Source organism: Magallana gigas, chromosome 4 (genome assembly GCF_963853765.1).
Source record: "Magallana gigas chromosome 4, xbMagGiga1.1, whole genome shotgun sequence".
Lineage (NCBI taxonomy): Eukaryota > Metazoa > Mollusca > Bivalvia > Ostreida > Ostreidae > Magallana > Magallana gigas.
In genome coordinates this window covers 10,350,248-10,376,890 of record NC_088856.1, presented here as the reverse complement: position 1 = coordinate 10,376,890, position 26,643 = coordinate 10,350,248, and the positions used below count along the sequence as shown (strand labels likewise).

Here is a 26,643-nt window from a genome sequence, read left to right as displayed (position 1 = left end):
TTGCTTTAGATGAAATTAAATAAAATAGTTCCTTCGGTCTGACCTGGCTTCCTGTCGTAAACACATGACTTCCTCCCAGTTCCAGCTGGAGGGTCCCCCTGCCCCCCCCCGATGTTACGTGCCTGAAAACAAAGTAAGCATTGCGATTTAAACTAGATATTTATATGCGACAGAAAGATTGAGTGTAGTCGTCTGCTGGCGATGGAGGACCAGATCGCCCCCGTCATCACGCTACTGCAGTTTGCAGAGGACGTGGTAAAAATGATACATTAATAACGTTGAATCACCATTAATTGATGCTACCGAATTGTGGTGTATTTCATCACTTCTCCTCCACCACAACACTATACAATTATTATATATTTTACGAATTTTTACCATTTATTCCTTGTAATAACACACCTTGCGGATTTTGAAGCAATGTATTAAACGTCCAATACAGTGTTCAAAAGGCATCCAACGGGCGATAACTCGCGGAACTCTACAACTGTTTACGTAACTTTCATCAGCTGTTTTGTTGCCGTCCTGCATGTGAACAGTCCGGGGAACAAAAACATCGAAGGAAAAAGATAAAGCAAAGTAAGTCAATAAGATTGTTCTATCCTTCATTATAATGCAGTATTTTTATGCAACTTTAATAATATATAATCACCGTGTATATAATTATAGATGTATGCAAACACCTTCGATAAAGAAGTGAACTACGATGCTTTCATAACATCGTTTTTGTAAACAAATTTGAGAGTAAAATATTCCTGGTAAAAATTCTCAACATTTTTATTACACGTTTTGTGGATTTTTTCACTATATTACAGATTTCCAATATAATTAAGTATGAAAACAATAATATAAATATGTACATGTATTATAATGGACGTATCCAGATAGAGCGGGTTACATATACATATGTACATTGGACACTTTTTTAAAAGAAAGGACGAACTATATGTATGTGACTACTGACTACACTGCAGGCAGAATTATGATCAGTGTACATGCACAGTAATTTCTGAGATAATCAATTCCCCAAATGACACGTTTTTAGACATGCGACCGTTTTACACGTTTTTTAAAAAGACATAAATGCAGAGTTCGCTAGATAGGTTATGAAAAAAAATCAAAGGTCATCTACCCTACTATATATACGAGATATATATACATTTTACTATGGTCGTTTTATGGACGAGTGTTAGTTTATGTAACTAAAGATTCAGACTAGTTATTTATACTGCAGGGCCATGCATATATAATTAACGTCAATTTATGTAACATAGTGCATTATGGGATAGATAAGACACACCGTATAAAAGGGGCAGAGAGTAGACATTATATGTTATACAAGTACAAATTATGAAACTGCGCATCACTTAAAAAAAAAATTGGAAAAATATAGTGCAGATGTACGAAAGTCAGGTTACACCAGTATTATATATATATATATATATATATATATATATATATATATATATATATATATATATATCTATATATATATATATATATATATATATATATATATATATATATATATATATATATATTGGTGAATATGAATTCACCAATCAAGGGCCCTCAGGGGACATATACATTTAAAAAAAAATCATGATTATATCCTATAATGAAGGAAATAATAGCCTAGAAATGTCCAGGTTCATATTACAGGCAGCAATATGCAAAATGATTCATCAATAGAATGAAATATATGTATGGGATTTTACGCATTTACCTGTTTGAGATAATGGGTGAACACTACAGCTATACAGAAACAAAGTGGCCTGAAAACAGAGTGTACCAAGAGACGGTGCCTGCACAGTCAATCACATGGTTTGTTCTCAAATTGTTAAGCCAGTATGCTTATACATAACAAAACACAACACTTCCCTCTAAAAGTAAATACATTGCACATGTATTTATATGTATATATAACTATAACCATTATAATCCACCATTAAGAATCATTTCACTGAGTTGTACAAGTATTTGGTAATCTTCATTTGTCATAAGCCAGTATAATTTTCGGTCATTGTCCATGTATTGAAAATTTTTACACGAGTTATTAGCTAGATTGTACAGAATATCTCTTAATGCCTTATTATGATCACATGAGAATAAAAAATAGTTTTTTCATCCACTGATTTGACATTACACCTATTACAGTATCTGTCTTGTCGAGGAATGCCTTGATATCGTCCTCTTTCAATATTAAGTCTATGAACGGAAATTCGAAAACGAGTTAAATTCTCCTCTGCTAAAATTTTTAAAGTAATCTAACGTAGTTCTCTTTGCCAAAATTTTGCTTAAAAGTGCGGTAGCAACTTAGTTTTTTGTCAGCGTGTACAGTGAATTAAGAATTCCATTCTTTTATATAGAATTTAATTAAACAGTGTCCAAGTGCCCTTTTGAATTCTTGTATTGATACTGACAGTATATTTTTATGCCATCAATGCTAATGTGTTTTACGGTGCGACCGTTGGGGCGAGCGCAGCATGTGATCAAACAACGAATTATGATAAATCAATGAAAATAAAATTAAGAACGTAAATAAATTTGATTGCAAAATAAAATAAAACATACTTATCTTTTCAGTAAATTTCCATTATTCATAGTTTATAAGATTTGTTATTTATTTATTTATAAGTAGAACAATAGTTCAATCTCAGATACAATGTTGTTGAATAATAAAGATTTTAATATAAATGTTCATTGCACTCTTTCTCCTCTTTTAAAGTGATTGTAACGTACGTCAGTTCATCCCCTTTTTTGCAATAGACATTTTTTCTTAAACTTACATACACAAAAAGACATATCATAGACCCCCCCCCCCCATGTTAAAAAAATATTTTTTTTTAAATTTACACATAGAAAATCGACTTATAATGGAGTTGCCCCCTCCACTTTAAAAAATAAATTAATTTTTAATTTTGTATTAAATTTACGCTTAACAAAAAATTGCTTATCATATTATACAAAAAATGGAGCCCACCCGAGCATGTAATAAATGGAAATTTAAATTTACACATAGAAAATCGACTTATAATGGAGTTGCCCCCTCCACTTTAAAAAATAAATTAATTTTTAATTTTGTATTAAATTTACGCTTAACAAAAAATTGCTTATCATATTATACAAAAAAATGGAGCCCACCCGAGCATGTAATAAATGGAAGTGAAAATAAAGAAACCATTGAACTGCTAAGGAGCTGAAGGATTAGAATTTTCATGATTTTGAGAATTATCCTTTTTTTTCTTTTTGCCTGTAAAGATTTTTTTGGATGAGGCTGCCATCCACCCACCCACCCCCTCAGAAACAAAGTGGCCTGAAAACAGAGTGTACCAAGAGACGGTGCCTGCACAGTCATTCACACTGCTTGTTCTCACATTGTTAAGCCAGTATGCTTAAACATAACAAAACACAACACTTCCCTCTTAAAGTAAATACATTGCACATGTATATATATGTATATATAACTATAACCATTATAATCCACCATTAAGAATCATTTCACTGAGTTGTACAAGTATTTGGTAATCTTCATTTGTCATAAGCCAGTATAATTTTCGGTAATTGTCCATGTATTGAAAATTTTAACACGAGTTATTAGCTAGATTGTACAGAGTATCTCTTAATGCCTTATTAAGATCACATGAGAATAAAAAATGTTTTTCATCATCCACTGATTTGACATTACACCTATTACAGTATCTGTCTTGTCGAGGAATGCCTTGATATCGTCCTCTTTCAATATTAAGTCTATGAACGGAAATTCGAAAACGAGTTAAATTCTCCTCTGCTAAAATTTTTAAAGTAATCTAACGTAGTTCTCTTTGCCAAAATTTTGCTTAAAAGTGCGGTAGCAACTTAGTTTTTTGTCAGCGTGTACAGTGAATTTAGAATTCCATTCTTTTATATAGAATTTAATTAGACAGTGTCCAAGTGCCCTTTTGAATTTTTGTATTGATACTGACAGTATATTTTTATGCCATCAATGCTAATATGTTTTACGGTGCGACCGTTGGGGCGAGCGCAGCATGTGATCAAACAACGAATTATGATAAATCAACAAGTTGCTGTCCTTTAAAAAAGGACTACAATACGTGGACCTTTTGCATGTGTTTCCAACGTAATCGTGAAAGCCTTAAGATTATCAACGATTCCACCGACTCTAGCCCTCTACTTTTAACCACTAAATTTGTATGTTGTATACATCTATGTATAGCCCTGACTTTTTATCTTAGAATTTAAAGGGTTCATACTTCTAAAATAATTATGATCTATCTATGAATGAAGTTTGCATGTATAGTATCAGGCATTCGGTGAATTCTACTATTTGCGCACACATTACGATCCGCACTACTTTGTTAACAGTATGCAGTGACAGCTTTGTGTACATCAAAAATTTCATATTTTGATGCATTTTTCTTAATATTTAAACTTTTATACAGTGACATAATTATTCAATCATACTTAAAAAAATTTAATCGGGAAGTTCTCTAGCCTCGCCTACTATAAAAGTAAAGTTAAGTTACATGTTTATTCGGAAAACAACAAAACATTGCAAATTATGCTATTTGATGCATGTTGTAGTTTCGGCATAACATTAACTTATTTCATAACACTGATAGGTTATACATGTATCACATGCCAATCATTTCTTTAAAAGGAATACTTTGTTTCTGTACTGTTTACCGACAGCGCCTTTGAACTTATGTGTGCATATAACGTAATCCCGATTCAGATAAACGTGTGCTAGCCTGGTTCCCCGAGCTACCCATTACGCACAGGAACCAGGCTGGCTCATGCGCAGGCTGAATTTTCCCCATAGCATCCGGTTTAACCTCGCTTATATATTTTCTGCGTGGACCTCAGGGTCCACGCAATGAAAATAAAATTAAGAACGTAAATAAATTTGATTGCAAAATAAAATAAAACATACCTATCTTTTCAGTAAATTTCCATTATTCATAGTTTATAAGATTTGTTATTTATTTATTTATAAGTAGAACAATAGTTCAATCTCAGATACAATGTTGTTGAATAATAAAGATTTTAATATAAATGTTCATTGCACTCTTTTCCTCTTTTAAAGTGAATGTAACGTACGTCAGTTCATTCCCTTTTTTGCAATAGACATTTTTTTCTTAAACTTACATACACAAAAAGACATATCATAGACCCCCCCCCCCATGTTAAAAAAAATATTATTTTTTTTAAATTTACACATAGAAAATCGACTTATAATGGAGTTGCCCCCTCCACTTTAAAAAAAGAATTAATTTTTAATTTTTTTTTTTTAATTTACGCTTAACAAAAAATTGCTTATCATATTATACAAAAAAATGGAGCCCACCCGAGCATGTAATAAATGGAAGTGAAAATAAAGAAACCATTGAACTGCTAAGGAGCTGAAGGATTAGAATTTTCATGATTTTGAGAATTATCCTTTTTTTTCTTTTTGCCTGTAAAGATTTTTTTGGATGAGGCTGCCATCCACCCACCCACCCCCTTTGAAAAATCAAAGTTCTGAGAGTGCTGAAAGACGGGGTCTTGAAAGTTTGAATTTGTAATAGTCCTGGATTTCCTCGAATATGCTTCCAAAATTTATGAGTTTGAATTAATTGTTACAATCTATGTGAATTCAGCTTTTTTGCAATTGTCTGATACTTGATGTCTAAATTTTACTCCATCCCGGCCTTCATAATTGTAGAAATTTGACACAACGGTATATTATGTAAAATAAGACCCCAAGGAAAATTTTTAAAAATTACTACTAATCGGGAAAATCGAACAACTATGTAAAAGAAGATAATTTTAATCATTAGATTTATTCAATTTTGTGATCCAAGGGAAAATCCACAAGTCGGACGGTATCCGTAATAAAAGTTTAATGAAAACCCCGAAAACTCTAAAACTGCTGAATTAACAAACAAAGTGAACATTTGTATACCGATAACAAACACAGGCACCTGACGTTAGAAATATTTTTTTTTACAATAAGATTCCAAGAACTTTGACAATAAAAAAATTTGCCACGGTCGCCATTTTGATTTTTAAGACCGACTTATCTGACACGATTTTCTTCATTTGCGAATCATGCAAAATTGATAGGTAAATTTTTTTTACCTATTAATTTTGCATCAAATGAAGAAAATAAATCTGATCGCCACTAACTACTTTTTTGTGTAAACTCGTGCATCACCAACACGAATTACGGTACAACCGTTCCTATCATTAAAAATCATACTCCGAAAATCAGAGACATAAATAACAGAGATTGTCAACTCCGCCATTAGTGTGTAGATGTTACGGGACCAACCTTACTTTGAGAACTACAAGTGCAACAGCAATCTTGTATAAGTCATTCAATTTGAACCTGATAGTGAACATGAACATTTTAAGCATGTTTTATTTATGAAAAATTTACATAAACTCTTTATTTAGTTTTTAAATTACTTTTTTAAAACTTATTGACTTTTTACAAAGTAATGGTAATGCATTTCTTTACTCATGTAATGGTAATGTAATGCATTACTTCAAGAAAATTAAGTAATAGTAATGGTAATTTAATGCCCTAATTCACGAAGTAATGGTAATGTTCAGTGGGGCCTCAGATATCCGGACACCAAATAACCGGACACTTCAATTTACGGACGATTTCATTTGGGAACAGATTTTTTATATACGTTATTTTGTCTCATTTATCCGGAATCCCGCGTTCCGGATCCGGACGGTCTGTTTTTGTCACAAAACACAAATTTACTAATAATCGTTCTTCATTTAACCGGACCGTAAAATTTGATGATACCGTACTCAGTACAAAAGATTACCCCTGTCAATTAAGTTTCACACCTTTTTTACGTGCTAGACCCTCATGAGTAGCTTGTATAAACACACTGACTTCCCAAATCACTTTCAAAAATTGGAAAATTGCGAACAACAGTTAATCACACACATATCACACTTGGACACAAAGGATTTAGCTAGATTCGGTTATCATTATTATATTTCATGACAAAATAATAAAATAAAGCAGAGTTCTTTATATCTAAAAACGTTCATATCAACAGACAACTCTAGCATGTGTTGCTGTATGGTATAAAAGGCAAAAAAACCTAGTATCAACACTGTGGCCATTGTATACAAATACATTATCATTCATGACAACAATAGACACATTTCAGATATCCGGACGCTTCACCTATCCGGACGATTGGACTTGGGAACGAAAGCGTCCGGATAACTGAGGCTCCACTGTAATGCATTATTTTACAATGTAATTCACCCCAAGCCTGATTCCAACTAAGCCGGAAAACATGAGCATTAACATTTAACTTGGTTCTTCAATCGATAATTAAGATTGCATACATTATATAATGTATAAGTCTTCCAAAATGTATAATCTATTATAGTTTTTTCTTACAATGCATTGTTTAAAATTTAAATTCAGTTTAATCAACTAAAGAGCCAATGAACGAGAAGGCAAATTCAGACTTGTTTTTATTTTCTTTGTACAAAATTCCTTTAGAGACGAACAGCAGTCATACCGCAAGTAGACTGGAAGCCAATGAAACACCTATTCTATTTAATTTGTAAAACATCTGTGTATAACCCGTCCCGATTTTAACTTCGGCTTGCGCATGTAGTTTGGTAGTGTTAAGGTGAAAGATTGTCAAAATAAAATTCACAACTTTTCAAAAATGTCACATTGCGTTTGGGAGCTTTAATTTCGATTCCACCATCCACCTCTTCTATTGATTAATGACACCAACTTAATCGTCAACGGCGCTGTGCATTCAGTAACGTAACTCATTCAACATTTGAACCCGAGCAACAATATTTTGATCAATAAAACTATTTGTTTATTTTCTAAATAGAATTTTGTTTATACACAGAGGACTTAAAAGATTTAATGCGTGTTTTTATAATATATATAACCTGAAACGCATGAAAACTTTCTGCACTATTTTCTTACGCGTACACTCAATTCATGTGTTCTACGCGTGCCTTCCGGTTTGAGACTTCGGCTGACAGTAAACCAATAGACGGGGTCACGTGACCCCGTCTAAAAACGATACCATGTGTAGCGTCCTGGAAATCAACGTTACCGTAATTATAGTGAATAAAATAAATATTAGCATTCATTCAAATGAGTGCAAGTTACAACTGTTTCCTATATCTGCTGAAAATCCTCTCATTCTTTAGCTTTGCAAGATTTTGAGAGTATTTTAAGCAGATTTACAATAACTTCAGTTAGAGTAATTTCCCATTATTGTGACGTCAAAGTTTACGTTGGCTGTGTGTCGTGTGACTCTTTAAAACTCCCCTGAGAAATAAAAGTACGCAAAGTTTACTGTTTTATTTACTTAAAAAGCACGATGATCTTAAAATCACACATTTTATATGCTTCTCAAAAGTTTTACTTTGATTCTCGCGAGAACGTGAGGTTGGAAACCAATGGTACTATGAATTGTGGGTCAAAATTTACTGACGCCGAAAAAATCTATCGGATCAATGTGTAAACCTTTGTGACGTCACTCGATTATTTTTGATTGAGTGTACTGAGGTGAACTTTAGAGGTAACATTGGTTGTATGTCGTATACATCGTTATTGTTTTTATATTGTTTTCTGGTTCTCGTGAGAATGTGAAGTGATAAAAATTGCCATGATTACAGGGAACTACTGGGACGATTAAAACAATGCATTACTGGTCCGATTTACTGACGCCAAAAAAATCGTTAAATGAATGTGCAACTATAATCCGAATTTTCTATTCACACCCGCCTTGCCGGTAGAGCTCGCTTCGCGCCGGCGCACTGCGCTCGCTATTAAATAAAAATTGAATTGATTCATACCAGGAGGGAATATTCTGTTTGAACAACTGTTTTGATTCACAATAAGCATTATACAAAAGTGAAAAGGATTGACTTTGATGACTTAACATATATCTCATGATATCAAAATATAAGGGAAATTTTCCAAATTCAGATAAAACAGCAAAGTTTGTTGCAGATTTATGTACACCAAGTATTGATTTACAAAACTTCAAATGCACTTTGTCACAAAGTAGGTTGGAATAAATTTTTTCCATTGCACAACCAGGGATCTGAGTTTTTTTTGTTGTTGTTGCAAATGGATTAAAGTACCCCCAAATTTCCGCGCCGTACAATAAAATAGGTTTAATAGTACTATCAGAAATAAATGTGAATTGTGGTTTTGATGTCCGGATTTGGAGAAATAAAACCCTTTTTTGAGTTTGAAAAAAGATTTTAACGCTTTTTGATGAGGCTGCTTTTGAGCAAAGGAGAATGAGCCTGAGGAACAAAATGACACACCTAAGTATTTGTATTCAGAAACACATTCAAGTTCAACATCAGCAAAGTTAAATTTAGATTTAGAGAGTCTGCCCGCTTCATTAAAAACTATTATCATAGTTTTGGATATATTAATATTCACAAATAGGAATTTTTTTAAATAAAATTCTATAACTAGTAAGTAGGTGAGGGAGAAAGCGTACCTATATGCTCTCATACATTTTGATCGCTTAATACAGTGGGGCGGGGACTAAAATAAAGGAAACTGGAAGTTAAAAGTGAACTCCTACTGAAAATGTAGTTTATATATCTTGCATAGGATTTTTTAGCATATTTTAGGTTAAAATGGTATTCAATTAAGGTGAATATGTCAAAGATTAAGTTTATGCAAAATTAAGTGTAAAATTCAGATATTTATTTTTCGTTAATCTACAGAGGGGCCATATGGCACAATATCTTTTGAACATCCATATAAACCCGTTGTTACTCAGGTGAGAGATGTCGCCCATTGGGCCTCTTGTTTCTTTGAAAGTACTGATACATTAAATGATTTAAGGTGACTCGCGAGTTTACTGCTTGAGAGAACAACTACCCTGAAATTGTGTCCGTGTGATCGATAGGTTTCAGTGTTTTATTTCTAAAATTTATTTGAGATTCGTTTGCGTGGTTATAATGTTATCGTGTTTCAAACACAGTGTCGCTAATAAAATCAAACAATGCCATTTCAATGAAAATATAGTAGAATGCATATCTTAGTCGAAAAACGCATTTCAAAGCTATGCTCAAAACTTTTAAACGATTTAGACGAACTTAATTTACCGTAAGACAGTAACAGAAGAGATGATGTTGAATCAATACATAAAAAATAATCAGTTTGTGTTCTTGGCCAATTTTCTGCAAAACAACTTTATAGATTTTAAAAATTTCACAAAACCGTATATTTTCAATGACGTTAGACCGACACCACAGCAATATTTCAATGTTTCTATCGACATATATCGGCACATTTAACTAATATTTCATAAAATCATTTCTGCTTAAAATTAGCTGATGTTGAATCGTAAATGGATAAAAATAGCGTTTTAACAGTGCAAAAAGGTCAAAATATCGATTAGATGAAGAAATTGCAAACTTTTTCTTTATGATTTTTTTTATTTTATTAATTTTGATGTCATGGTTCATTCCAATAAAAAATTATTGAGGGAAAAGCGATTTATGTGCAATTTGCACTTTCAGTGCAGAAAGGTCATATTAAATACACTGTAGCACTGACAGTAGCATATAGACTCAAAATTTTGTTTTGAAGTTTGGTTTACCTATGTATGTAGATTTTTTAAAATACTTTAGAAAAAAACTTAAAGACTTATGATCGCAGGATCCAACGTCCTTAAATAAAACAATTCCAAAGCAGACTCATACCTTATAGAACAAAATCTTAAAATGTATTTCACGTCTTTATTTTTAGCTCTTGATAATTATAAATGTATGTATAAACTGCGCTTAAGCTTTTTGAAATATATCCTTTTATATGTCTAAAGATTATTTGTCATTTTGAAAATATGTATGGGTTTGCTATGACGGTCAGATCTTTACATCAACTCCTATTGTGACGTGAGCAAATCCGCGAGCTACGTTAATTGTTTTCATTAAATATGTCGTTTCATTTATCAACTTAAAAGTTTAGAAAAAGGCTTGCTTCATTAAACAGTACAACCGCAAGATTAGTTTAACATAGAGATGTTTAAAAGAGGTACATATCAAACTATTTAGCCTTAAGTACTCTCAGTTCTTTGATTTATCATTGGTAGAGCTTTCGCAATGCTTCCGGGTTTTAGTTACGTGACATAAAACGGTTTAGCGTATAAACGCTCACCGCTTGCAAATCTTAAGAGGCAAACAAACTCAAGGAAACATTTGTGAAATTAATTCAAGCTGCTTCAGAATTAGATTTTGAAATCGAATAAAATGCCGTTGTTTTCGTGTATATAGATAATTATGTAAAATTGATGTGCATTTAAATAAAGTATGGCATTTTACTGGTTTATTAAAGCCATTACATGTAACATGTTACATTGTTGCTCAGGTGTTCATAGAGATCCAACTAACAACCATCTATTCACTTCATTCCAGCCAAAATGACGATGATTGGATCGGGATCGAATTTCCATCTTAATCCGATGACCTCGGACCTTGTCGGGGTGGTGACGGTGCTATGTACTGTATTTGTCACCCTTAAAATCATCCTGGAGTGGAGCCGCAGACCTCCTGGTCCATGGGGACTTCCGGTCCTCGGGCACCTGCCATTTCTCGGATCAAATCCAGTGGAAAAGTTCCGAGAGTACCAGAGGCATTACGGAGATGTGTTTTTTCTGCGATTCGGTATGTGGCCCACGGTTGTAATATGTGGTAAAGACACCGTGAAAACAACACTCACGCGTGACTCTGACAGCTTCGCTTCACGGCCACCATTCTTCTCCATCAAGAGTCTGAACGACATGAAGGGTCTCGGATTCAGTGGCTTTGACAAGAGATACATACAGCACCGGAAAATAGCCAGTACTGTGGTCAGGGAGTTTAGTAGCTACGATAATGCTGGAATGCTTGAGGTTTTTAAAGAAGAGGCTGATATTCTTGTTTCTAGCTTTCTGGAAGCTAAAGGCAAACCTTTTAATCCAAAATCGGAAATTTACTTGGCAACTGGTAGTAGTATCTACCAATTTTGCTACGGAAAAGGCGAGAACATACGAGAAGATCCAGATTTCTTAAAAGTGATGAATGATCAAGCTATATTCCAGGAATTCTTCACTGCTGGAAGTTATTTTGATGTTTTACCTTGGTTACAATACTTTTTTCCTGGCCGATTCAAAAGATTTTTAGAATTAGTTAATCACTTCAAGAACGCTCGCAACGCTCATGAAATTGAGATCAAGAATACGTTTGATCCAATGTATACCCGGCATGCTATGGATGGTCTTCTGAAGGCTTGTTTGAAGTACAACATCACAGATTTACCTAACGAAGTAGGTCTGACGAAAAGCCAGATTTTGGGCACACTGCAAGACTTTTTCGGCGCTGGGTTCGAAACGACCGCAACAACACTAAATTGGGCTCTCATGTATCTCGCTGAATATCAAGATGTGCAATTGAAAATCCAAAAAGAACTAGACGAAACCATAGGGAGGAACAAGGTCATAGCAATATCGGATAGAAATGTTTTACCATACACGATGGCAGCAATATCAGAAACTATGAGATTATCTCCAGTAGTTCCAATGGGGATTCCACATATGACAACAACTGACGTATATGTGAAAGGAAACCTGATAGAGAAAGGAACTGTTGTTTTCTTTAACATTGCTTCTGTCATGCACGACGAATACTGGGGCAATCCGTTCGAATTCCAGCCCGAAAGGTTTTTAGACGACAAAGGTTGTCTTATCAAAGAAAAAGTGGATAACGTTTTGGCATTCAGCGCTGGGAGGCGTAGTTGTATCGGGAAAATGATGGCCCAGTCCGAGATATTCTTCATGTTGGCGCACCTTCTGCAGAATTGCAGTATTGACAAGCCTGAAAACACTCACTATGACTTCAATGGCAATTACGGCTCAAGTTACTCTCCCAAAGAATATGAAATATGCGTTCATCCAAGATAAATACAAAATGGTATTTTCAACCACCTTTCACCATTAGATACGGTTCCCATTAAGTTTCATTAACTTTTTTTACGTATCGAAGTCAGTTATTTACTGTGGTGCTTGTATTTGGAAAATACTACACATATTCTTTGTATTTTTTAACCGGTGAATATTAATATAACCATTTTTCATAATATTTGTAAAACAGGTACCTGCACTTCATTGAGTACATATTTTCAGAATAAAAAAAACATTCGTTATTCAGTAACATTTAAATAATATGAGATACGTTACATCATACAACATAATAATAATCCATAAATAAGAATATTTAAAAAAGATAAAATATGTGCATAAAAGCCTCTTTAGATGAAGTAGAATTACATGAGACAAAGAAAATTCAACAGATCGATCGAAAGAAAACCACACAATTGTCGAGTAAATATCAGCAAAATACTGTCATTATCAATCAGATAGATTCTATCACTAAAACCCCAAAGAGTTATTTTTCTTGATGGCAGGTGGCGTTCTAGTTCCCCGCCGCCTTCGGACACCTAAGGACAGGCAAACGGCCACAGCACAACGTAGTCGATGGACATGTCGCTGTAGTAGTTGGTCCCTCTGATACCTTCAAACCTTATCTGAAAATGGATTTAAATAATTTTATTAATCAAAAGCAAATTTTTAAAAAAGTACCCCTAGCCAACCCCCACCACTAACAAGAGGCCACATCGCTCACCTGAGGAAACATAGGTATGATAAAACCAGCTTAATGGAGTCATAATACAAACTATCTGGACAATGTACAATAATACATGTAGATCCTGTATAAATAAAATCAATTTTTTCCCGTGGATATTCTTTTGTTTATAATCAATAGTCCCTTTTCTAACGGGATGATTTTAAAGTCATATCACATGTTGAGTATTGCAGTTCTCAAAAAGATCCTTAACAATTGTTTATATATTGGATATAAAGCTACATCAAACTCTGAACCTTCTTGTGAGGCCGAAGAATTGTCCTGGAGTCGAAGTCTTAACAATTATAGAGAATTATCTGGCTGATTAGTTTCTGAGAAGAAGATTTTTAAAGATTTACTCCATATATACCTATGTAAAACTTTGACCCCCCCCCCCATTGTGACCCCACCCTCCCCCCGGAAGTTATGATTTTCACAACTTTGAATCTACACTACCTGAGAAGGCTTCCACACAAGTTTCAGCTTTCCTGGCTGATTAGTTTCTGAGAAGAAGATTTTTAAAGATTTACTCTATATATTCCTATGTAAAACTTCGACCCCCATTGTGGCCCCACCCTACCCATGGGGGTCATGATTTTCACAATTTGAATCTACACTACATGAGGATGCTTCCACACAAGTTTCAGCTTTCCTGGCCGATTAGTTTCTGAGAAGAAGATTTTTAAAGATTTACTCTATATATTCCTATGTAAAACTTCGACCCCCCCCCCATTGTGGCCCACCCTACCCCCGGGGGTCATGATTTTCACAAATTTGAATCCACACTACCTGAGGAGGCTTCCACACAAGTTTCAGCTTTCCTGGCTGATTAGTTTCTGAGAAGAAGATTTTTAAAGTTTTACTCTATATATTCCTATGTAAAACTTCCACCCCCATTGTGGCCCCACCCTACCCCCAGGGGTCATGCTTTTCACAACTTTGAATCTACACTACCTGAGGATGTTTCCGCACAAGTCTCAGCTTTCCTTACTGATTAGTTTCTGAGAAGAAGATCTTTAAAGATTTACTCTATATATTCCTATGTAAAACTTCGACCCCCATTGTGGCCCCACCCTACCCCCAGGGTCACGATTTTCACAACTTTGAATCTACACTACCTGAGGATGCTTCCACACAAGTTTCAGCTTTCCTGGCTTTATTGTTCTTGAGAAGATTTTTGAAAAGGACTATATATGGGTTGAGCCTAAAATGGCCCCCTAAAATGAACATTGTCATTTTACTGTAATTCTTTGTTTTATTTGTACAAATATACATTTGAAGTGTTTTCATAATTTTCATTTTGATTTTAGTGCCCACAATTTAAAAATATGACATCATAAAGTTTACCTTTTCCCGCCATTTTCTCATTTTTAGCATGAAACGGCTTGTTTTGAGGCAGTTTTTCTTTAGGGAAACATTGAGCGACTACTTGAACAAACAAAATATTTTCACCAAAGATGTATCTTTCCAATACTTATAAGTGTCAAAAAGTTCGTTCTTGTTCAAAGAGTCGCTCTATATTTCCCATTCGAAAAAAGATAAGAAAAATGTCAATTTTTGGTTGATTTTGATTGAATTATAAAAATGACGTCATATACTGCCAGTGAGTGCATATAAATCAAATAAATTGGTGAAAAACATATTTCATGTCAACTCTTTTATAAAATAACACAAGAAGTAAATGTACATGAATCATTTTAAAAATAGCGAATTTTGGGGGCCAAATTTGACTAATATCATATATTATATATATATAGTTCTTTCTCAAAATTTTTCATTAATTTCTAATTATCTCCCCTTGAAAAACGGTGTGGCCCTTAATTTTCACAACTTTGAATCCCTTTTTCCTATGGATTATTTATGCCAATTTTGGTTGAAAATGGCCCAGTAGTTCTTGAGAAGATGTTGAAAATGTGGAAAGTTTACGGACAGACAGACAGACAGACCGACGACAGACAAAATGCGATCAGAAAAGCTCACTTGAGCTTTCAGCTCAGGTGAGCTAAAAACCGCGTTGATTTTATTTTGTTTTAAAACACTACAACTTAAAAACAGATTCAGTGCGATTAAAAAATGCCTTGATCTAGGCATTCGACAGTTCTTCTTATAACCAACAAAAACATGTTTTTCTATTAAAAATCGCCTATTATAAGCTTGATCTGTCCAATCTCAAGATCTTTTGATGTATAGCGATAATTTCTCTCTTTAGGTTACCTATTACATGTTCGGAATATTAAATGCGATGTCCAAGCTGTACATGTATACTACAAGTTAATACAATAGATTTGTAGCCACGAAAATGAGGTAGGGTTATATAAATGTAACCGAGAAGTTGACAGAAACTTTGGTAACTGTTTTTCCTTGTTGCTTTCAGTGTAATATTATAGGATTATTTAACTGATTTTAACAAATATCTAGTTATCAGGGACATCTATTGTCCATTTCCGTGTTGCTGTATAACTAGATTTTAAAGAGGAGTATTACAAATTATATGTAAATGTAACCAAGAACTTTATTTGACTATATACAGGTACCTCGGTGATACTGTATTTTAACACCAAGGCAATGTGCTACATATTACATGTAACCTAGCACTGTGATTGTTTGCATCATTTTTGCTGTATTACAAGCAATAGGATGTATGAAATATTGCTTCAATTACTAACTTATGTTGTAGGGGGCATACTACAGATTACGTGTAACCAAGGACCGCAAATATTGCTTCAATCACTAACTTATGTTGTAGGAGACATACTACAGATTACATGTAACCAAGGACTGCAAATATTGCTTCTATTACTAACTTAAGTTGCAGGATACTACAGATAACATGTAACCAAGGACAGGACTGCAATTGTTTACATTATTTTTGCTGTAAAACAAGTGAGGTATATTGATTGAACAGCTTGATTTTTAGGTAGGAAATGACAGATAACGTATGACCAAGGACAGTGTATGTTATTGCAGATTAAATGTAATCAGGGACTGATTAGGGTATTACAAATCAATGTAACCAAAGACTGTAGGGTATTTGAGATTACATTTTTATGTTTATACCGAAAGACTGTAGGTTATTACAGATTACATGTGTGTGTGTGACTGTAGAGTCATACCAACTACATGTACAAGAAACCAAATCATGAAGATTATTGCAGATGGCATGTACACGAAATCGAGGATTGTAGGGTATTACCTATTACATGTACAAGCAGCCAAGGCCTGGTTGTTTTTACAGATTAGATGTACACATTCTGAAGGATAGTAGGCTATTACAGATTAAATTTACACGCTATTAAGGACCATTGTTTATTTACCATAGTGTTGTTGTTCAGAGGCAGGTTGAGCTTGTCAAGGCTGTGCCACGTGTTGCCTTGGTCACCAGACAGTTCCCAATGCGTCACTGGGGGGTCACTTCCTGTTATGGTTTGAATTTTAAGAGTTCCTTGCGTTGAGCCATACATATGGTAATACATGGAAAGGCAATATGTCTTGTCTGAAATTCAAAATTACAAGCGTTAACTTATATTTATGTTGTTTAATTAGAATCGTCATTTCAAAAATAGAAATAAAGACTATTATAAATAAGTAACGAGGGTAATTCTTACTTGTGCTTTTTAAAAAAAAACTATTAACTGTAATCTCTAAACCTATAGGTCGTTCTTTATCCATTACTTATCAGTATATCTATAGTTCTGATCGTTACTGCCAGGTGTACTACTGCACAGTATATTGGGTTGATACTAAATACTGGTAAACAGATATATCATATAACCGTCATACCTGTATGCTATTAGCGACAGAGGACCATTATAACAAGAGCTTGGACTTTGGGCAGTTGTGTTAAACAACAATGTGACGCAGGTCTGTATATTTCAATGCAGGCCACTCAGCCATGGCTCTATGAAATCAACAACACTTGTCTGGCTTTTGAGCTAAGACTACGCAATCGGTGCAAATTTCGTTTGAAACCGCGTCATTTTAACTTGTTTTGACGCAAGGCAAGAAATAGATAGCTACATCCTACTGAAAGTCCAAGGTCTTTTTAAAATGGTTCTATTCTAATTGTAGAGGGCTTAACTCCTTAGAAAAAAGAACAAAATTATACACATGGTTAAATGACATTGATGCTGATATAATATTATTACAGGAAACGCATTTTATCGAAAAACATGAATTTAAGTATAATACAAGGTGGTTTGGAAACTCGATACACAATTTTTCTGATTCGCCATTTAGCAGAGGCACTTCGATTTTGTTTAAGAAAAATATTGAAATAGAAATTCTTGATACTCACAAATCAAATGATGGAAGGATACTTTTTTTGAACTATATTTTTGATGACAAAACTTTTTCAATAATAAATGTTTACGCCCCAAATAATCAAAATGATCGAAAAACGTTTTTTGAAAAAATAAATTCATGGATTCGAAAATTTTCTATAAATAGTGAAAATATCTTTATAGCAGGAGATTTCAATTGCAACCTAGAAAAAATTAATGATGATCAAAGTATAAAGACGTTTAAAAAAGTACTTACGGGTAACAGTTTAATTGATACATGGTCAAACCTGAGACCAGGGGATATAGGATACACCTGGTGTAATGGGGAAAACGTACCCAAAAGCCGCATCGACTATGCTCTTGTCTCAGATTCCTATGCATATCAAGTAAAAAACATTGTACTCCGGGAGATACCTGGTACGCACTCTGGGGGAACGAGAATGTCTGATCATAAATGTATTAAAGTAACTTTTGATATCAATTCTAACCAAAGAGGACCCGGGTATTGGAAATTAAACACCTCCCTTTTAAAAGAAAATCAGTTTGTAAATGGGATGAAACAACTTATACGGAACTTTGATACAAGTAACAATGCTCACGCAGACTGGGATACTCTAAAAAGCAAAATTAAAGAATACTCAATAAATCAAAGTAAAATGATAAATAAATCCTGCAAAATTAAGATTAAGGAAATTGAAAATAAACTGAGTGAAATAGATGGACCAAACACAAATTCAATAGATATAAACAAAAAACGGCAATTAGAAAAGGAATTAAAAGATCTTATCGATAAGAAAGCAAAAGGTGCTCAAATACGTTCACGCGCAAAGTGGATCGATGAAGGAGAGATTAACTCTTCTTATTTTCTAAAGCTAGAGGCAACACATCAGAATAGCAACAATATCAAATCCATAAAAAAAGGACAAGAATTCATAACTAATAGTAATGACATTTTAGGGGAACTATGTAATTTCTATACAGAACTCTATCAATCTATAGGCATTCATGAAAATAATATCAAGACCTATCTCGATAAAGTAGACTTTGTAAATATTCTTAATGATGAAGAAAAACAATCTTTGGAACAATTCCCTACAATAAATGAATGTGATATAGCAGTTACAATGTTAAAGTTGAATAAATCCCCTGGACTTGATGGTTTACCGGGGGAATTTTATCAAACCTTCTGGCCAGAACTTAGAACTCGCTTTTATAATTGTCTACTCCAAACTTTTAATGATAAAAATATGACTTCTTCACAAAAGCTCTCCTTAATCACGCTTATATTTAAAAAGGGGGACAAATCAAATCTTGCAAATTATCGACCTATTAGTCTCACAAACACGGATTATAAAATTATTGCTATTGTCTTAGCAAATAGGCTTCAAAAAGTAATAGACCGTCTTATAAGTAAACATCAATCTGCTTATATCAAAGGGAGATACATCGGGATAAACGCTCGAACCATACATGACATATTTGACTTTTGCGAAAATGAAAATTATAACGAAATTCTTCTTTTCCTTGATTTTAAAAAAGCATTTGATTCTGTTGAATGGAATTTTATTTTTGAAACTCTCAAAAGATTTAACTTTGGTGATAACTTCCTCAGCTGGATATTCATACTCTATAATGAACCAAAATTTAGATTAAAAAATAACGGATGGATTACAAAAACATGCTCTATGAATAGAGGCATTAGGCAGGGATGTCCTGTCTCCGCTATAATATTTCTTTTTGTGACGGAAATACTATCTTTAACCATTATGGAAAACAAAGAAATTGCTGGTTTCAAAACCCAATATATGACAAAAGAAATAAAATTGATTCAACATGCAGACGACGCTACATTACCGCTTAGAGACAAACAATCACTAAAGGCTGCGCTACAATGTATAAATAGTTTTGGTTCGATATCTGGCATGTCGTTAAATATAGATAAAACAGAATGTATGCTTCTTGGTGATTTGAAAGGAACAGAAAACACAATACATGGAATTAAGATCAACTTTGACTGTACAAAAGTTCTAGGTACATATATTGGACACAACAAAGAAAAGTGCATTGAAAAAAATTGGGGAGATAAACTGAAAGAACTAGAGAGACTTTTTGAATCGTGGAAAAAAAGAAAATTAACTATATTCGGAAAAACATGTATTATTAATAGTCTAGCTATCTCCAGATTGATCTACAATATATCAATATTACCATCCCCAAGTTCTGATATTATTAAATCTATAAATAGATTGATTTTCAATTTTATCTGGAATAAAAAGGATCGAATAAAACGAAAAACCCTTATCGGAGATGTAAAATATGGCGGAATAGGAATAGTAGATATAGAATCAAAAATCAAAGCTATTAAATCATCTTGGATATCCTATATATTAAACGGTGAAAATAACTTGCTCTATTTTCTAGAAAATTTCAAACTGAAAGATGATGACATACTTTATATATTACACACAAATAAAATAGATCTGCAAAACCACTTTCTCCTAAAAAAGCTACCAATATTTTACAGAGAGATATTTGAAGCATTTAGTTATTCAAAAACCACTGAAGAGGCAAATGCTATGTCAACCCCTGAATTTTTACAACAGCATATTTGGGGCAATAAGTTGTTCATGTTTAAAAACAAAACACTCTATTTTCAAAACTGGTTTAATAAAGGTTTTAAATATGTCAAAGATATTGTTGACGAAAATGGGCTAAAACCACTGGAATTCTTTTCGAATATATTAGCCCAAAAGAACAATTTAATCTGTGAATATTTTATAATGAAAAACGTATTTCATAAATTTAAAAAACAGTTTGACCTAGGTCTGGCTAAACATACGACTGTTATTCACAGACCGCAGTTTCTATTTCATGGTAACATATATGAATCGATAGATGATAAAAAATGTAAATTTTACTATAAGATTTTTAGAGATCACAAATTTGAAAAGCCATACTATATCAAGAAAATACTTAAGGACCTTAATATTGAAGGATCAGAATGGATAAAAAACATTTATATAAACAAAGTCGTTAACATGTTTGACAAACAAATCGCAGATTTTAACTATAAACTATTAAACAACATACTTATAAGTAGAGAATATCTCAGTAAATGGAAAAACGATTCTAGTGCATGCTTGTATTGTAAGCACTCTAATGAAACAATTAAACATTTACTATATGATTGTACAAATGTCAAAAAAATATGGAATATTGTTAGCATTATCTTACATTTTGTGGTTTCATGGAAACATGTAATTGTTGGACTATATAAAGAAATCAATAACAAAGTTATCGTTTATAATAATGTTATATCGTTTGTAGCACTTAGAATTTATAAATACAAGATGTGGTGTAGAATAAATGATGATATTGAAAAACCAGAAGACATAATTTCGCACGTGAAAACGTCCACAAAAATATTTTACTTAGCCCTGAAAAAATCAAAATATAGTAATTTTAACATAGATATGCTTAGGCTTTTATTTGAGAAGCTGTAATATTATTTTTGAACTATGATTAACAATGTATCACATAACTGATAGGGGCTTATGTTTATTATGAGTACATGTATACATCTTCTGGATGTCTAGTCTTCATGTATCTTCTTTTTCTTTTTTTCCTTATGCATGTATTTACTTTCCAATTATAAATTAATTTCATATTCCACGCTACTGGAGGGTTTCTGTCTCTCCAGTGGAGCTGCTATAGGGGAAAACGAGGACTCTGTAAGATGTGTGATGATATCCCCTGTGGCAGCAACCATATGTGCATGTATTTCATTATATGAACGAAAATCATCCATCATATTATATTTGTTTAAATGAGATAGTCTTTTCGTTATATACGTATATTTTTATATTTTCTATAATATGTATTTCAAATATTCTTAAAATGTCAAACATACATTATATATTTTTCTTTCTGTTCTATTGTTACTATTATAAATACTTAAATATGTCATCCTGCGAGATGATTTAGAAAAACTACTATTTCTGTGTATTATTAATATTTTTCTTTATATGCTTGTATTAATGACATAACTCAAACTGAATATATACATATATAATATTGATATTAATTATAACTTATCGGATCCAGGGGGCCCCTGGCACCCCAGGTGACGATATACCTGAGGGTCTCTGCGGAGATGTTGCCTCGCTTGTAATGTAATTTATTGAATAAAATATATAAAAAAAAAAAAAAAATGGTTCTATAATCTATCGGTCATACTGTAATCTATTGGCGATATTTAACCTACTATCGGGCATACCTGTAATCTTTTGGAGATACTTAACTTACTAGTCCTACATGTAATCTATGGGCGATACTTCATCTACCGATCACTCATGTAATCTATTGGCGATAGTAAATCTTTGGGTCTTACCCTCGAACACTCTGTTGCTGACCAGCCAGGCTGTGTCCCCGGTGAGTCGTGGGGAGGAGGTTTCTGTGTATTTATAATAACTTCCAACCTTGGCTGAGGGCGGTCCAGTTGACACAGAGGATGTGGATCCCTGTTATATACATGTAACCATGTAAAGATCAGTAGGAGAGTAATTGTTAATAAAGATCAGTATGGAGTTAATTGCTAATAACGAAAGTACCGGTTACAAAACCGCCAAATCGGTTTAAATTTTACACAATTAATAAAAACAATCGTTATCTTCGTTTAAAATACTTTTCGAAAGGAATTTAAAAGATTTTCTTCATGTAAAAGGATATTTTGCTTTAACTTTTCATATTTCTTCGACAGTTTATTAACCACATACAGTATATATGACATTTTAAAGAATCGCTGCATTAACTACACAGGAACATCATATACTGATCCAGTTGATAGTCTGTGACAGTAAACATACCGATCTTCTCGTCCAGTCGAAAATGTCACCAGTGGTCTCCGTCAGGAAACAGGTTGGTTCCGTGGTCAACTCAAAGTTACATACGTCTAAAAGATAGTTATCTGTTTAGATAATTTTTTTCAACCCAATTTGAAGCTATAGGGTATATTTGTTACGCCTACTACAATTATCTTTCCTGTCTCTAAGGTGCTGGCTGAACAATATTTGTCATGTGTATATATGTAAATTTCTGAATTTAATTTTGTGTTCACAAATCATGACAAACGGAAACGTGTCAGTGCCTCATTGACACTTTTAAAATATGTGGAAGAAATAAATAAATATATGAATAAATAAACTAATAAATAAATAGATAAAAAATAAATAAGAAAATAAATAAATAAAAATGTTATAATTATTGCATTAATACGCTTCCGTACAAGACCAACACGATAAACTTTAATTTATGTCAGGCTGACCTCTATAGTTTTGTTGATATTAGATCAGAAACTCTAAAAATTATACTGAAACCGTAACAAGGATGAAGAGGTAAATAAAACGTTAAGAATATTGTAACAACATGCAAATTATCTTTATCAAGCAGCATGTCCAAAAAAAGAGGAAAAAAACCCAAGAAACAGAACGGCGTTTTAAAAGTGCGACTGAAGTGGCAATTCATTTTAAAAGGAGCCTTCTTGTAGTTTTTGTTTAATTATCGAAATATGAAATTTTTGTAATGATTTATAAATAAATGAAAAAAAATTCTATGACAATCATTTTGCAAAATAAAAAAATAGCAACAAACGAAAGCCAGTCGATACAAAGTGACACACATATTTTATCTGGCGGTCAATTTGAAACATGACATACCAAGCATTCAAAATTTTGACAAGCATTGATTAGAAATAATCTAGTTAAAAAGTTTTGAAAAATTAGACAAAACAAATATTTTGAGCTCAAATACAAATATTGGGCACGACGTTTTAAAATGCTTTAGTTGATAGACCAATAATTATTATAAAGCACATATCGATGCAACTTTAAATTATTTCATTAAGCAGACTTTATTGACAAGGTAATACTGCTAAAAGGAAGAAAATTTGTGGCATCTACAAAAAACGTCAAAGGTCTCAAAATAATTAAAGTCAGGTGAGCAGTTGGCTTGACTAGTAACGGGCATTTAGGCAGTAAGTTAATAACGCTTTCACACGTAAACAAATACTGTATACATGGATATTTTCGCTTCTGTAGTAATTTCACTCCATTTGCCTTCTTAATCTTATCAGCAGGCGAATTTTAGACTGGACGAATTCCTATGTTTCAAATTATCTCTTTAATAACATAACTGTGTCTGGTCAAATTCAAGACGAGGCGAAACTGTTTGAAAGTGTAAGTGGGCGAAAATTACACGGGGCGAAAATAGCCCTGTTTACAGTAACTTTTTTACAATAACTCATTGTAACAACCTTCACTGTCTGATATAACTACATGTATATACAGCCCCATAGAAAAATAGTATTACCTTGCTGTACACATTGCGCCGTCTCTCTGTCGTAGAACTCCAACGCACCACAAGTCGTGTTCAGAACCTTAATAAATAGGGATAATATAATTGTACAACTCGAAAAATCTTTTTATCAATTTATTTCAGTTTTCCAGGAATCGGTTGGTTAAAATCATTAGAACTCTGTCTTCGGTGAAATTAAGCATATTATAATTTTACCGTTTAACTTATTAATATTTATACAAGTATTCTTGTTCTACACTCCTACACTCATATCTGAAGAAATCATTAACACCCCCCCCCCCCAATATTTTCAATTAAAATTCTTTTCAAAGTTAAAAAAGGGCAGTTTGAATAAACTACTTGAAATTAAACCTTTCGCCTTTTATCGAATTTTTTCTTCTTCATATTTTCAACGTATAAAACTGTCAAATACAAATAGTATACAAGAGAAAAGCTGTCAATGTGACAGCAAACCGGGTTTTCTTTTATGTGAACTGTATCCATAATCCTATCAACACGTATCCAGTGAAATGGAGTACCCTATATGCAACATTTTGCCAAAAAATGACTAAGTTCAAAAGCTGGTATTTTTTTCATAAATTATCAGAAATCAAAATCCTAGCAATATACACACCTCTGATATATGAACAATTGATCTGCAAAAGAACAACTTCCTATCTTAAAAACTGTAGGAGGAGTTATCCGTACAATGAGGGTACCCTATATGCAATATTTTGCCAAAAAATGACTAAGTTCAAAAGCTGGTATTTTTTTCATAAATTATCAGAAATCAAAATCCTCGCAATATGCACACCTCTGATATATGTACAATTGATCTGCAAAAGAACAACTTCCAATCTTGAGAACTGTAGGAGGAGTTATCCGTACAATGAGGGTACCCTATATGCAATATTTTGCCAAAAAATGACTATGTTCAAAAGCTGGTATTTTTTTCATAAATTATCAGAAATCAAAATCCTAGCAACATGCACACCTCTGATATATGTACAATTGATCTGCAAAAGAACAACTTCCTATCTTAAAAACTGTAGGAGGAGTTATCCGTACAATGAGGGTACCCTATATGCAAAATTTTGCCAAAAAATGACTAAGTTCAAAACCTGGTATTTTTTCGATAAATTATCGGAAATCAAAATCCTTGCAATATGCACACCTCTGATGTATGTACAATTGATCTGCAAAAGAACAACTTCCTATCTTGAAAACTGTAGGAGGAGTTATCCGTACAATGAGGGTACCCTTTTGGCAGCCGCCCGCCCGCCCGCCATTTTCACCATTTTAATAACCGGATTTTTCCGTTGGAAAACCCGGTTAAAAATATATTTGATACCCGCGTGATATTGTATAAGATTTTTGCATATACTGGATTCTTAAATAATAATACATTTTAGATACATGTATATTTCTATCTGTTTTCCCTTTGCTCAGAATTAAAAATAAGTGAGTCTATCTCCAAAAGTAAATAATTCCAATATCATCTATTTAATGTGGCTCTAAATATCATTCGTTTATTTAAGATGTTTGCAAATGGGGTTAAAATGGGCGCCAAAATTGTTAATCTTCATATGCTGAATAAAAAACATCAGTCCATTTATAATACACAGTTAACTTACGACTGCGTACTGCTTGCATGTCTCCGTACCGGTCACTCCCAGATAGCCGGGGGTCCAGCCCCGCACTAGTCGACAGTACTTGGTACCTCCGGACTCGCAGATCTCCACGGCCAGACACGAGAGGTCCCTCAGACACCTGTCTGAACAGGTCCCCATCAGTGACCCCGGGAACGTCGTAATGGTCTCATAAGCGCGGATATCGAAGGCGAGGGGGACATCCGACTCGTACAGCAGGCTTTCACAGGTTTCGGCTTTGCTCACAGAAACTGTGACAAGTAGCATTAGAGCTACAATATTCCAAATCCGAGTTCGCATTTTGGTAGGTGTTAAGCGCACCTGCTTCAATTTCTCGATTTTGTCTCCTCCTTATTCAGAATGTATTTCCATGAGTACAACTCTGGACAATGTCCACAAAAATGACTCGATATTATTTCTCTTTAAAAAACCGAATACTAATAACCCTGCTGAGAGAGTTAGTTTAAACAATTTTAATTAACATAGTAAAATAATTGAAAGAAGCTTTTCAATCGCATGTTCTAGGCCTTTGGACGTATCATTGATTTGTCACGAAATCAATGCGTTAAGTTTTTTTTTCTAATTAGATTTACCAGTCTAAGTTTGCAATATACCTGAAAAAATAATACAACTAAAAAGCAAGCTTTTAGAACAATAAATCAATGAGAGAGAGAGAGAGA

At 33.4% G+C, this 26,643-nt stretch overlaps 2 protein-coding genes across 3 annotated transcripts in view; one reads left to right on the top strand and one right to left on the bottom strand.

Annotated features, from left to right (window-relative positions):
- The window catches only part of LOC105320735 (MAM domain-containing glycosylphosphatidylinositol anchor protein 1), a 38,393-nt gene extending 11,932 nt beyond the window's left edge, over positions 1-26,461 (bottom strand). Inside the window, exons 1-6 of one of the 2 annotated variants that reach the window (XM_066081244.1) lie at positions 25,949-26,436; positions 24,330-24,396; positions 22,829-22,914; positions 22,354-22,483; positions 16,998-17,176; positions 13,307-13,585 (exon numbers count right to left, since the gene is read on the bottom strand). In XM_066081244.1, coding sequence (XP_065937316.1) covers positions 13,499-13,585; positions 16,998-17,176; positions 22,354-22,483; positions 22,829-22,914; positions 24,330-24,396; positions 25,949-26,263 — 864 coding nt within the window. In that variant the 5' untranslated portion in view covers positions 26,264-26,436 and the 3' untranslated portion in view covers positions 13,307-13,498. Of the gene's footprint in view, positions 1-13,306; positions 13,586-16,997; positions 17,177-22,353; positions 22,484-22,828; positions 22,915-24,329; positions 24,397-25,948 lie in introns of those variants that run through there. The other variant, XM_066081245.1, reaches the window with a different exon arrangement.
- On the top strand, positions 476-13,080 carry LOC105320754 (cytochrome P450 1A1-like). The gene is made up of 2 exons (XM_034450365.2): positions 476-579; positions 11,440-13,080. Exon 2 carries the CDS (start codon positions 11,445-11,447, stop codon positions 12,960-12,962), a length of 1,518 nt encoding a protein of 505 aa, XP_034306256.2. The 5' UTR covers positions 476-579; positions 11,440-11,444; the 3' UTR covers positions 12,963-13,080.
- Positions 26,462-26,643: the final 182 nt, after the last annotated feature.